Source organism: Oryzias melastigma, linkage group LG20, assembly GCF_002922805.2.
Source record: "Oryzias melastigma strain HK-1 linkage group LG20, ASM292280v2, whole genome shotgun sequence".
Lineage (NCBI taxonomy): Eukaryota > Metazoa > Chordata > Actinopteri > Beloniformes > Adrianichthyidae > Oryzias > Oryzias melastigma.
In genome coordinates, this window is record NC_050531.1 from 6,912,970 (window position 1) to 6,926,483 (window position 13,514).

The window sequence follows — 13,514 nt, forward strand, 5'->3', positions numbered from 1 at the left end:
TTTTATATAAATCTACAAACAAAAGGCTCTCAAAACTATTGAAATATGTAATGTTCTGCAAATATTTAATTAATTGACTCCTCTGGCTATTTAACATTGTTTCTGTGTTGTACATCATATACTGCATTAATTAATTCTCATGTTGTATACTTGCATTTTGTTCAATAAAGTTTGAAAAAAAAGTTCTCCACTTCCTGATCTGCAGCTCCTCCTCTGTCATGAAGTGTAACTAACAGGAAGAGAGAACCTGATTGGCTGAATTCACAGTGAAAACACCTGATTGGAGGATCAGAGTCAAACTGAAAGTGAAACTCACACAGTGTTTGTGTCTGAGAGGAGAAATGTCGCAGTTAGGAGTTTATCTGGATCAAGAAACCTTCAGCTGTTCCATCTGTCTGGATCTTCTGAAGGATCCAATGACTGTTCCCTGTGGACACAGCTACTGCATGAAGTGTATTCAAGGATTCTGGGATGAAGAGGAGAGAATCTACAGCTGTCCTCAGTGCAGGAAGACCTTCACACCGAGGCCTGTTCTGGTGAAAAACGCCATGTTGGCAAATATAATGGAGCAGCTGAAGAAGACTGGACTCCAAGCTGCTCCTGCTGAGGACCACTATGCTGGACCTGAAGATGTGTCCTGTGATGTCTGCTCTGGAAGAAAACTGAAAGCCATCAAGTCCTGTTTGAACTGTCCGGCCTCTTACTGTGAGAAACACCTTCAGCCTCATTTGGATGCAGCTCCATTAAAGAAACACAAGCTGGTGGAACCCTCCAAGAACCTGCAGGAGAACATCTGCTCCATTCATGATGAGGTGATGAAGATGTTCTGTCGTACAGATCAGAAGTGTATCTGTTACCTCTGCTCTGTGGATGAACATGAGGGACATAAAATAGTCTCAGCTGCAGCAGAAAGGACGGAGAAGCAGAGAGATCTGGAGGAGAGTCAACAACAAATCCAGCAGAGAATCCAGGACCGAGAGAAGGAGGTGAAGCTGCTTCAACGGGAGGTGGAGGCCATCAATCACTCTGCTGATCAAACCGTGACGGACAGCGAGAAGATCTTCAGTGAGATGATCCATCTCATCCAGAAAAGAAGCAGTGATGTGAAGAAAAAGATCAGATCCCAGCAGCAAACTGAAGTGAGTCGAGTCAAAGATCTTCAGGAGCAGCTGGAGCAGGAGATCACTGAGCTGAAGAGGAGAGACGCTGAGCTGAAGCAGCTCTCACTCACAGAGGATCACAGCCAGTTTCTGCTCCACTACCCCTCACTGCCACCACTCAGAGAGTCCACATCCAGCATCAACGTCCGTCCTCTGAGATACTTTGAAGATGTGACAGCAGCTGTGTCAGAGCTCAGAGACAAACTGGAGGACGTTCTGAGAGAGGAACGGACGAACATCTCACTCACAGTCACTCATGTGGATGTTTTACTACCAATACCAGAACCAAAGAGCAGAGCTCACTTCTTCAGATATTCATGTCAAATCACACTGGATCCAAACACAGCACACGCACTACTGTCCTTATCAGAGGAGAACAGGAAGGTGACACGAATGAAACGACCTCAGTCTGTTTCTGATCATCCAGACAGATTTACTGACTGGTTTCAGGGTTTGAGTAGAGAGAGTCTGACTGGACGTTGTTACTGGGAGGTGGAGAAGACAGGAAACTATATTTATATAGCAGTCGCATACAAGAACATCAGCAGATCTGGAGATAAAAGTAGACTTGGTTTTAGTGACAAATCTTGGTCATTAGTTTGTTCTTCGAACTCTTTCTCATTTTACCACAACGGCATAAAAACCTCCATCTCAGCTGCTGGTTCCTCCAGGATTGGAGTGTACCTGGACCACAGTGCAGGTGTTCTGTCCTTCTACGGCGTCTCTGAAAGCATGACTCTCCTCCACAGAGTCCAGACCACATTCAGTCAGCCGCTCCATGCGGGACTCTGTGTGTTTGGTGTTTATGGAGACACAGCAGAGTTTTGTCAACTCAAATAGTCCCTGAAGTTCATGAAGGAAGTGAAAAGCTTTAGTGATTTCTCTGCTTTAGATGATATGGAACTAAACTGTGTAATATCCTGTGGAGTTGTGATTATAGTCAGAAATGAAAAATCTGAAGAAAATTTTGTACACGCATCTAAAGCTTTTTGGAGTCCAATCAGTTTTCTTGTCGTTTCTTTAAAATTGGGATTTGACACATTTTTTGTTCATGCTTTTGTGTTGTTGTCATGTGAAATAAAGGAAGCGGCAACACAAATGGAATCAGTGACGTCACAATCAATGACTTTGCAACCTTTAACGCTAAAGGAGCCATTTGGTGAAGTTTCTTACAGACCAGAACCCAACCGGAGCCACAAAGTCTCACTTTATTGTTTAAAAATGCACAATATTTGTGCTTTTTAAGAAAAAAATAAGCATTTATTTATAAATTTAGTTTTTAAATTGAATAGAAATTGATTACAACTGTTTCTATATCTTAACATTTGTAACTCCTTTTACTTTTGACAGCAGCGCACTCTAGTTCCTTTCAAAATAAAACCCACTCTGTCAGAAAAAGGTCCTGAAGCAGCTTTTCTTGAATTACAAAGCAAGGAAATGCAAGCATGATATTTTTTAAGATTTTAGGGTACTTTTTCCCTGTTAATCTAAAAAATAAACAAATTTCAATAGAATATATTTATTTTAAAAAAATAACTATTTATATTGAAAAAAAAACACAACTCTAAACCATTTTCAAACATTTGAAAAAAAAAAAAATCCCAAAACTTTAATCACTTTAGTGAAATTTACCAAAATAATAAATAAATAAAAAACTTTTGGAGACTTTTACTTGACTAACAATGAATTAAAAACACACATTTAGTTTTTTGTTTGTTAGTTTGTTGCATGACATGATAAAAATCCAAACAGAAATAACAAAACTTAACTAACTAATCTATTATTTATTCATTTGTTAGCATTTTTTATTGAGACTATAGAGCCACAATAGAGGTGAAACTACAACTGAAACTACAAGAGAAAAAACTGAAGGAGACAATTGTGTTTGTAGAAAGAACATTTACAACTTTGTTTTCTTTCTTTTTGCCTTTTTTCATTGAAACTTTGTGTTTTCATTTCTTTGTTCTTCAGGGGAAAGTTGCAATTTGCCAGATTTAGTGTTTAAGTGTAAAATAAATAAATCTGCAATTCATTTGTAATGGAAAAAAAGAAAAATGACCTAAATAATTCTTCATATATTACAAAAAACTTGCCCCTTTAACAGAAATAAATTTCTTTTTTTCTCCATTTGTCAATTTCCTTTCTTTATTTTTTTAGATTTTTTTTATTGTCATTTAACAATAAAAAAAATCCTAATTATTCTCTTCATTCCTGAGTTTGTGTGAAATCTGTTGAAGAAAAGTGAGAATAATATGAATGAAGAACCGAAGTAGTTTTCCTAAAACTCCAGAAATGACAGAGTTCATTCCTAGAGCAAAAAAATCTGTCAGTAAATCCGTGTCCACCTAACTTTCTTCAGTAAAACAGCTTCATTGCAGTCAAATCAGATGTTTTAAATTCATTGTAGTAGTTTTTCTACTCCAACAATTCAGAAGATGAAAAATTTTAGGATCCTGATCATTTTAATGCTTATTCATCTCTTTCTTTTGTCTTTTTTGAATGATTTTTTTTTTAAACTAGTCTAAAGGATTATAAAGATCACATTTCAGGATCTACTAGTCACATTGCAAAAGAACTTTCAATGAATGTCTTGTTTTATTGGATCAGCTACAAATAAACAAGCAGAACATGATTTTATTATTTAGCTAAATCATATTTTTGTAAATATTTGTAGGTCGTTGACTTGATGGCATCACTCTTGAGCTAAATGGATCAACAAATATCAAAACTTCTTTAAAAAACAACTTACTCTCTTTGATATTCCAAGACTGTGACCAGAAGCTCGACTGCAGTGAGAACAATTCTAGTCTGATGTACCGAAAACTGGAGGACGACCAATGTCACTTTGCTGTGCTGTTGAAAGCCTATTAAAGTACGCCCTAGGGGTGAGGCAGTCTCCTCTGCTGCTGCTGCTGCTGCAGCTCTGGCTTAAAATAATCCCGTTACTGTTGGAACATAGATTACTAGAAATCAGTACAGCAGGATTTATCCAGAGTTTATGTAATGGAGTAAAGACTCAATCTATAAAAGCATCCGCAGAGCCACAACTAAACGCACGAGGCAATCTGAAAATAATTTAATGTATTACCTTAGAAGAAAATCAAAAAGAATAAATTTGCAATCAAAATAAAATGCATTTTTATTGGACTTTAAAATCCCCAAACGTTTCACCACTTATTGAATGTTCGTCAAAATTAAATCAAATTTATATATTTTTTAACATTTTATGTTATTCTTACCCGGGCATCAAATATTATAAAGTTGTAAAAACCTGCTTAAAACAATAATCTCTAAGTGCTAATGTCTTTGAACCTGTCAGGTCATGCATGCCCCGAACATAAGTCATGTGTAGTGAGGAGCTGTAACCGCACATTACAGCACTCAGGTATTGATTTTTCTGTGGCTCTCATAATTGCACTCATGCACGATCATCTCTGAACTCCTGTGTTTCTGAGGGAAAATGATTTACTGCCTTATGAAAATGTTTATGAATGGCTTTGGACACGGAGTGACTTTTATCAGAGGAGCTTTGAGACACCTTTCTAGAATAGTGTTTTACAAACAGTTTAGATCCTTTTTAGAGTTCATCTCTTGTTTCTTTTTATTGTGCAAAAGTATTCTGGGTATAATGTTGTTTTACCAATTAAGGTAACTGAAAGGTATTTTTAAAAAATTCAAAAGGTTAAAGATTTGTCGCCTTTCGTCTTTCAAAAGTCTCAAAACTCACAAACTAAAGAAGCTGGATTTAAGATAAATAGTTTAACTTATTAGGTGAGCTGATGAAAATGCAATAGGAATATGCAGTAAATTCTCATTTTTATTCCAGATGTTGTTTTAAATCATGTCACAAAAAACAAGTTTCAGCTTCTTATCTTATAAAAATGCGTTAACAACTGACAGTTTAAAAAAAAAATGCATATTTTTGAAATAAAACTAACAAAATGTTCTCTTTTATTAACCAAACCCTAAATCAACTTTTTTTTGGCTTTTGTCCTCTATAAATTGGGGCTTAAAAGTTATGTCTGTGGGTGATAAATTAAAATAAAATTGTTTAATTCTTTAAAAATATGGTCAATAAACATCTGTGTGCTGCCCCCTAAAGATTGAATAGAGGTATTTCAGTTGAATTATGTGATTGGTCAAACCATGTAAGCTTCATGTCCCATGTTATGATCTCCAGCTCCACTAATGATAACAGTCCTGCTCCAAAGCCCCGCCCCTCTGACCGGATTTTCAAATTTCCACTGTGGGTGGAGTCAGACTCCAACTTCCCAGTTTGGTTACCCTTTAAATTTTTGCACAGGAAACTCACTGCATCCTCATCTATTAACAGTCCCGCTATTTCTTTCTGTATTTTTCTTTTCACAGGCTGCAACAAAGCGCTTTTCAAAGGCTTGTTTTATCATCTCTGATCTGTTTCTGCAGCGTTCAAGGACGCAGGAAATGTCCTGCTCTGCTATGCTACACATTCACACTAGCATTCACACTAGAAGGGACGGTTCAAAGCCGGCACGCCGACCTTCGGCGAAACCGGTTAAAGTCAAATGAAGATGTGAGGACACTGGCTATAAGGCTGAAGAAAAAAAGGGCTTAGACCCATCATTTATAAAACTTAGATGCCTAACAAGGACAAGTCTTCCTGACAGCAGTAAGGAGAGCATTTTGTCTAGGTGACAGGTAACCCAAAATATTGACTTCCTCTCCAAAGAAACATCAAATTAAAATACGCTAATATCTCAGGAGTGAAAATGATAATATATATATATATATATATATATATATATATATATATATATATATATAATTTCCCCCAGGGTGTGTCCCAAAGGGATTAATAAATAATAACTTAATAATAAAGCTATGTCTAATGTCTAATGTCTAACATATATGTATATATATTAAAAATGCTCTGTAGTATAAACCTGCAGGCCCGGAGACCCAGCAGCGTTCTCAGGACTGCATTCTCAGGACTACATTCTCAGGACCCAGGCTTTTTTAACACAGCGCCCCTACTGGTTGGAGTTTGTTTTGTCACTTTCTGAAGACTTTACGAGGCACATTGCACACGTGAGTAGTAAAAGTAAAAAAATTATTGAAGCGCTGTTACAACATAAACAACTAGGTAATTTATCAAATAAATCTTAAAATATAAAAACTAAATTAGCAACAAATTTCATTTTTTTTTTCGCAGAAACATAAACATTGATGTCTATATGAAGCTTAGCTTAGCTTAGCTTTTATCCAAATAATAATAATAATAATAAAAAACGATAAACGGCACCCAGCAGCAAGGAGGCGCTGTCTCAAAAAGCAAGTCCTGAAATCGTCTTGAGGATGCTGTTAGTCCTCCAGCCAGTAGGGGCGCTATGTTAAAAAAGCCAGGGTCCTGAGAATGCGGTCCTGAGAATGCGTTCCTGAGAATGCGGTCCTGAGAACGTTGTTAGTCCTCCAACCAGTAGGAGCGCTGTGTTTAAAAAGCCAGGGTCCTGAGAATGCGGTCCTGAGAACGCTGCTGGGTCTCCGGGCCTGCAGGGACACCCTTCTCAAAATGCTTGGGACATCATATGGAAACAAGAAGAGAGGTTTTACCTTGATTAGCAATCGGATAGTCCCAGAGGCCTTATGGGAAATGTAGTACCAAAATGAGAGTTTGCAGATGGCACTAGATTCCTTCCAAACTGAGCTTCTAATGTGGGCTTTGTCGCCTTTTAGCCCCACTGGTGTTGCCTCCAGATAGAGGAAATGCCCTGAAAGAGACAAAAGTGAAGCTTTATATATTTATGTAGACAATCCGTCATAGGAGCGTGAAAATGTTGGTGCGAAAAATAGGTTTTCGAGGGACTTTTGTCATTTGTCTCATGGAGTTAAATTTAAGCAAATGTTTTAAAATCTTTTAAAATTTGTATCATTTTTAGCTTTTTGCAGTTTTAGAGATTTAGTGACACAAAATTTTTAGCGAATTTTAAGGCCTTCTGTAAGGAAACTTACATTTATGCGTTTGTGCATTTTACCACCACCTTGCATAATGGAATTCCATGCCTGCATCAATCATCCAAGTTCTCAGGTGCTGCACATTCACTCACTGTGAAAAAGCTCATTGATTTTGTCCAAGCCCAGAATTAAACAATGCAGAGTGCTGACACAGCAGTTTAGCTCCTAATAGTGAGGGTTTTTTCTGTTGGTGCTTTTTTCTTCTGAATATGTGAAAAAATTAGTAATGTATTTAATGATAGTACTGTAATGACAAACATACCGTTCTCACTCATCAGTGTGTGGTCATATGGAGGCCGTATGCTTTGGACCGATCCGGTACCCAGCGCCCAGTCGAAATTATCAGCCAGCGAGCTCTTCCAGCCGCAGCGGCCGTCCTCAAAGGAGCAGGAAGTCCCACAATTCCTTTCATCCGTGCCATCTGGACAATTTTCTGTGAAGTCGCAAATCTGCTCTGGAGTGTAACACCCTTCTTTTTCGCAAACAATGTGGCCTGGAGGACAAAAGCCTGGAAAAGAAAGAGAATATTGCTCAATTTGTGAGAGCTGATTTTTAGCAGCGCTGAGGCTACTTGTTGCAGTTTCTAGAAAGGATTTCTCAAAGGTGAGTTTGAAAGACTGAGACCATTAATGCAGACAGACTCATTACAATAAATGAGGCCAAAATCTCCCGGTGAAGGACGTTGACCTTTTGGTCTGCTGGCATGCATCTACATTAACAGCAATTTACTCAAGAGAAACATGGACCTCTGGGGCAGGAATCTGACACATGAGATATTACACCCTTAAACATTAATTTAACATTTCTGCATGTGCAGCCAGAAAAAGTTTTCTGATTATGTTGTTTTTATGCCAAATGTGAAGCTAAAAAGTAAGTTTAGCATAAAGTCACAGAACAAGGACAAACAGACTATTTGGCTTTTGCTTCTCTCCTCATTGACCTTTTGAAGAAGTGACCTGTCATTTCTTATGAATAAATATTCTAGGTTTTCTTTTTGTCTTAAAAAAGAGTCTAACACAGTTTGAAAGGTTTGAGATTTGATGGGAACGTTGAGGTTTGACGTTTTTTCTGGACATATTTTTTTCTGATTTTGGGACCAAATAACACATTTCTGACACGAAGAAAGGGGAATTTATGGAGAGAAAATAGACTCACCTTGATTTGTGCGTACATAATTCTTGGTTTGAACTCATACAATACATTCTATGCATGAGTACACAAAGGAATTTTAGGATTTTTGGACAAATACTCAACAGAATTACGCACGCACACATCGAGGTGAGACTATTTTCTCTCCATAGATTAGACTTAAGATTTAGATTTGAGTTTCACTTAAATCTCACAAAGAGAGACTTAACCTCAGGGTTTAAAAAAAAAAACTCCAATCATATTTTGAACTTTATTATTATTATTATTAATGTTATAATTATATGTAGTTGTTAGCCAAAATCAGAAAGCCTGTTGTTTTCTAGTACATAGTTTCTGCAGGTGCTCATCCGAAATTCACCTCTGAGTTGTGGGTGGGACCATAGGCACAGAGCAACCCCGCCCCCTCTTCCCTTCCCTGTTACAGAGAGATCCATGTTTACTCTCTCTCCTGCTAGCTTATAGCCCCTCACACCCCAACCTAACATTAGCGGTGCAATGGATGGATCTACAAATGGATGCTTTAAAATTGAGCAGAGAGCCCAACGTATTTCCTACATCACAAAAACTATCTTTTTCAAACTAAATTTTTTGTCTGTTTCTGATTCATGATTTAAATGAACACAGAAATGCAATTTTAGCTTAATTTTCTTCATGAAAATGCCTCAAGAACATTGTAAAAACATAATTTTATTGGAGTGAGTCTGTAGAATCATAGGTATAGAACTTATAATCAATGTTTATTTTTATGTTTTAGCTCTTGGAAATCCCTTTCAGGTCAAACATTAAATGTTTTTATTCAATAATTTTCTTCTGAGAATGAATTAACACAAACTGTATGTTGTTGTGTTTCCCCAATTTGTCTAAAATCAGTGTTATCAACAACAAAATATTTTCAATAAGTTTCAAGACCCGAGAGAAGCAAAATTTTAATTACGAGCATCACTGCTACACACTTATGAAAATCAATTGACCGTAATTAATTTTTGTTACTTGATAAATGATCTAGTGGTAATAAAAAAGCATAAATAACTTTTAATAGATGTTAAGAACATATATAATAAATGAATAATTTCTTAAAATTAACCAATTAATCAGCTGAACATTAATTGCAGCAAGAAAGTCAACGTTCATGCTTCCACCTGTCTCTATTTTCTATTTGTTATTGCAGGTTAGACACTCCAGCTAATTTTTAAACTGTTTTTGATCATTTTTACAGCCCAATGAGAATGGAGCATTAACTTCAAATTAGGAGAAGAAATGCGGCATTAGGGTCTCTTTAAGAGGCTTAGGGAGACAAAGACAGTCGGGGCTGTAAACCCTTATTACTGTATCACTGTTTTGAGGGGGGGGCTCTGCTTCTTTTAGAGCTGAGCATTCCGCTGGGGTCAGTGCTTATCTTTGGGGGTGTTAGAATGGGGGTTGAAGCATGATGAAGAAGGGTGGTCGCTGTAATTAAAAGGAAAGAAAGCAGTATAAGTCCTCCCTAATCCTTTGTTCCTCCTCGAATGCACAGGACCAGAAGCGAAGCGCCCCAACAAAAGAGCAAAGGGAGCGAGGAAGAAACGCTCCTGCTGCCTCGCTGCTGCGCCGAAGGTGTAAGTGGATTCGTTTGAATGAAAAACTCGTTTAGAAAGTGCCTGGCATCCCACTTCTCTAATAACAATCTTCTGTGCCCATTACTCTGCAAATGTCAGCTAATTCATCCACCTTTCATTAAACTGTATATCTGTTCTACTACAGCAGGTACTGCAGTGTCCAGAATTCATTTAAAAGAGGACTCCCCCCTGGTGCACAGATGCACATTTTAATGTAAAGGAGTCCAAAGAATTATATATATATTTTAAATTTTGACAGGTTTTGTTTACTTCTCTATCAATATAAATAAGGAAGTTAACAGAATTGTGCAGGTTGTGTTTTATTTAAGACCCACTCCAATGAAAACTGTGTTTTTTTTATGTTTTTAACATGTTCTTGTGGCATTTTTCTGATAATGAAGGACATAAATAAAGAAAATGAAGATTAAAATGACATTTCTGAGTATTTATTTATTCAAACTGTTGTGAATCAAGAGCAAATGAAAAAAAAATCAGTTGGAAAAAGTCTGTTGCAAGAACAACGGCCCCATGTACGGAAAGAAAATAGACTCAGTTTTTGCGTGTGCGTAATTCTTGATTTGTAACTCGTAAAATACATTTTGTGTGCACTTGCAATTGTGTATTTTAATTCATAAAAATACAATTTAAACAAACAAAACTTTAAATTATTGCAGCTTAAAACTAACCACACACAAAAATATTTAAAAAGTATGCACAAATCGCCTGACGCACACACAAAACCACATTTATGCACAAATCTGATATGTTTGTAAGTGATGCGTTTAAAAGCTGCTAGAATGCTGGGTCATCAGAGTTTTTTTATAAGCTGCTTTGAATTTAGAATAATATCTGATGAAAACTTGACATTTTCCTACTTTCTTATAGTCTAAAAATGTGTTTTTAAAACACTCAACATTAAAGTTTTTCTATTGTCATTGCTCCCTCGGGACTGCACTTTCCTTGCTACATCGCACTCCACACTCTGGGTGTGGAGAGGGACCTGGGGGTGGGGACCAATGAGTTCTGGAAGACTTGGAAAAAAAGTATTTTAAAGATGGCAGCACAAATCAAGAATTATGCACTCATGTATCGAAAGAGTCAATTTTCTTTCCGTACACAAGCTCTCAGCTCTGCTCCATTCTGATGCATCCACTTGCAGATAAATTGATCCATGAACTTTTTCATTTTCCTGGCTTAAAATTACACGCCTGGATAGCTCTAATATTACTCGCCATTTTTGCTGCACCAGTAAATGAGTTGGAGGGGATGTCAGCTAGTGGGAGACCAAGTAGAGACCTTAGTCATGGGTGATGGGAAGGGGAGTGGGGTTGCTCCACACCACTGATCCTGCCTACAACTCAGAGCTTTTCTTTGTTTTTTTTTTTTAAATTTGCTTAAAACGGAATAATCATAATTAAAACAACACTGGAAGCACTTTTAAAATTGTTTTTTTTCTGCAATTTATGTCCTTTTTGTCTTAATTATTATTGGTATGAACACAAATAATGATTATACTGTTATTGTGAACATTTTTATCTAAATTAAACGCAGACTGATAGATAATCAGCATGAAACTGAAATATTTTCTATAACTCTTCACCCATATTTAATGCAGTCAGCCCCATTTTGATTCTGTATGGATAGAAAAAGTGGAAGAATGAGCCCCTGGAGGGGCGGCACTATATAATTACATTTCCTGCTGTCTCTGCTCTCATCAGTGTTACTGTTCTTCTGCAGCCTGCAGCTGCCAGGATGTTAAAAGAACAGATTTTATCCTTCTTGCTTTCCTGGATCTTTAATGGCAGCCTGATCCACACTTTACTGCAAGTGTTACTCCCCGACTTAACCTTCAAGTCATGTTTCATATCCCTCCGGTCCCCGGGGGCATTTACCCAGCTTCTGCCAAAACACCTTACCTAAGAGATGTGCTTTTAAAAAAAAAATGTTTATTTTTCCAATAAATCTTCACACAAGTAAAAGAAAAAGTCCAAAAAAATATTATTTTTGGCTGCTTTTTGCAATGATTTATCCTCGAAATATTTTTTTTGTTGTTTGCTGTCCCTCAAAATATCTCCTCATCAGTGCCCACATTCAGCTGAGCTAAGACTAATGGGATAAGCTGTTGGTCAGACACTTCTGGTAATTAACTGCAGCGAGGAATCATCATTAGCATGCATTACTGCAGGAGATATGACACAACACTATTTCTACTGTACACGGCTGAATAATTAGTATCCCCGCAGGAGTTTTTCCAGTGGAGGCGAGCCAATTGCTTTGAATTGCTAATGCAAAGCAGACAAATGCAGACAGACAGTCAACAAGGGGAAAGCAGCAATAAGAAGCTGCACACTTAAAAAGTCATCACCCAATTTCTTTTTTTTTCTTTAGTAAAGACACAGGTAATGTGTGATGCAAAGCGCACATACATGCATGACATATTGCTTATGTACATGCAGCAAATTTGCTGAAATGTTAATAACATTTTAATAACAATAGTTTAGAAGCAATCTATTTTAAACCTCCAAAATGTCAGCAAAATGTATTCTGTAATTGATTCTGCAGAGTAAATTTTTCAGAATGTTACAATCTAAGGTCCTGCGGGGTGCGGCGAGGTTGACACAGCCAATCAGGGACTCAGTGTTGGGCACGTGACATTTTCAGCGACTCGATTAAGAGGTAGAAAAAATATTAAATGAGGGGATTTTTTTTCCTGAACGTCCTTTTTTTTCTTTAACTCACTAGGGCTGTGAGGTTGCCAGTGTTCCCCCTACCAGAATGCATTTCCTCGGTCTCAGACATCGTTGATTTGTTGTTTTAAAACACTCGTATTTTATCCTAAAAAGCATAAGAAGAAGGAGGATTATTGAAATATACTCCATTCTGGAGGCTAGAATATATAACAGCTTCTTCTGTTAAAAAAATTAAAAACTTTCTACTATAGTAGAAATAAACTACCTTCAACTAATTTAGAATAAGAAGCGCGATTTTTGAAATTTACTTTGTTATGAAAATGGGTAATTATTAAATATTTTTTTGTTTTTAATGCAAATTATTAGGGGGCCGTTTTATGTAGAAAATGTGGTTAAAAAAAAATCAAACATGACAGTAAACTCACAATTAAGCAAATTAGAGAAAATAATTTCATAAAACTTGTGGAGTTAATGACCTAGTGTAGACAACTGCTTATGTAAATGTGTATGTATTTTTGTTTATATGTCCATTCGATCATTTTCATTTTCCTTGTTTGATATATTTGATTTAATTTTGTTGATTTAGCAATAAGGGCAGATAATATGAGTTTTCTTCTCATTTATTAACATTTTTATGTTTATTTAGTATTTATTTAGTATTATTTAGTATTATTTCAACGATATGTATTGTTACGCAAATTTGACCATCTGGTGTGAATGCCACATTAGAAATATTTTTTTAAAAATCTAGGAAATTAAGTTTTGCACTTCTATAAGAAAAAATGGTTAATATTTAAATAAAATATGAGAAAATTGTCTGAAGTAGTTAAAGACTATTTTCAGCAAATCTGTCACTAAAGGCTATTTAACAGTCAAATTGTGTAGAATTAATAATAAAAGCTATACGATGCAGCTATTTCATTTCTGAT

At 36.5% G+C, this 13,514-nt stretch overlaps 2 protein-coding genes across 2 annotated transcripts in view; one reads left to right on the forward strand and one right to left on the reverse strand.

Annotated features, from left to right (window-relative positions):
* The window catches only part of malrd1 (MAM and LDL receptor class A domain containing 1), a 55,351-nt gene that overhangs the window by 16,567 nt on the left and 25,270 nt on the right, over window positions 1–13,514 (reverse strand). The window contains exons 19-20 of the mRNA XM_036217416.1: window positions 7,414–7,659; window positions 6,750–6,907 (exon numbers count right to left, since the gene is read on the reverse strand). Coding sequence (XP_036073309.1) covers window positions 6,750–6,907; window positions 7,414–7,659 — 404 coding nt within the window. The remainder of the gene's footprint in view (window positions 1–6,749; window positions 6,908–7,413; window positions 7,660–13,514) is intronic.
* LOC112151577 (tripartite motif-containing protein 16-like) lies at window positions 245–2,264 on the forward strand. Its single transcript, XM_024280575.2, has one exon. It carries the CDS (start codon window positions 342–344, stop codon window positions 1,998–2,000), a length of 1,659 nt encoding a protein of 552 aa, XP_024136343.1. The 5' UTR covers window positions 245–341; the 3' UTR covers window positions 2,001–2,264.

Coding starts and splice junctions, on each gene's coding strand:
- LOC112151577 (XM_024280575.2), top strand. CDS start 342: ATGTCGCAGTTAGGAGTTTATCTGGATCAAGAAACCTTCAGCTGTTCC.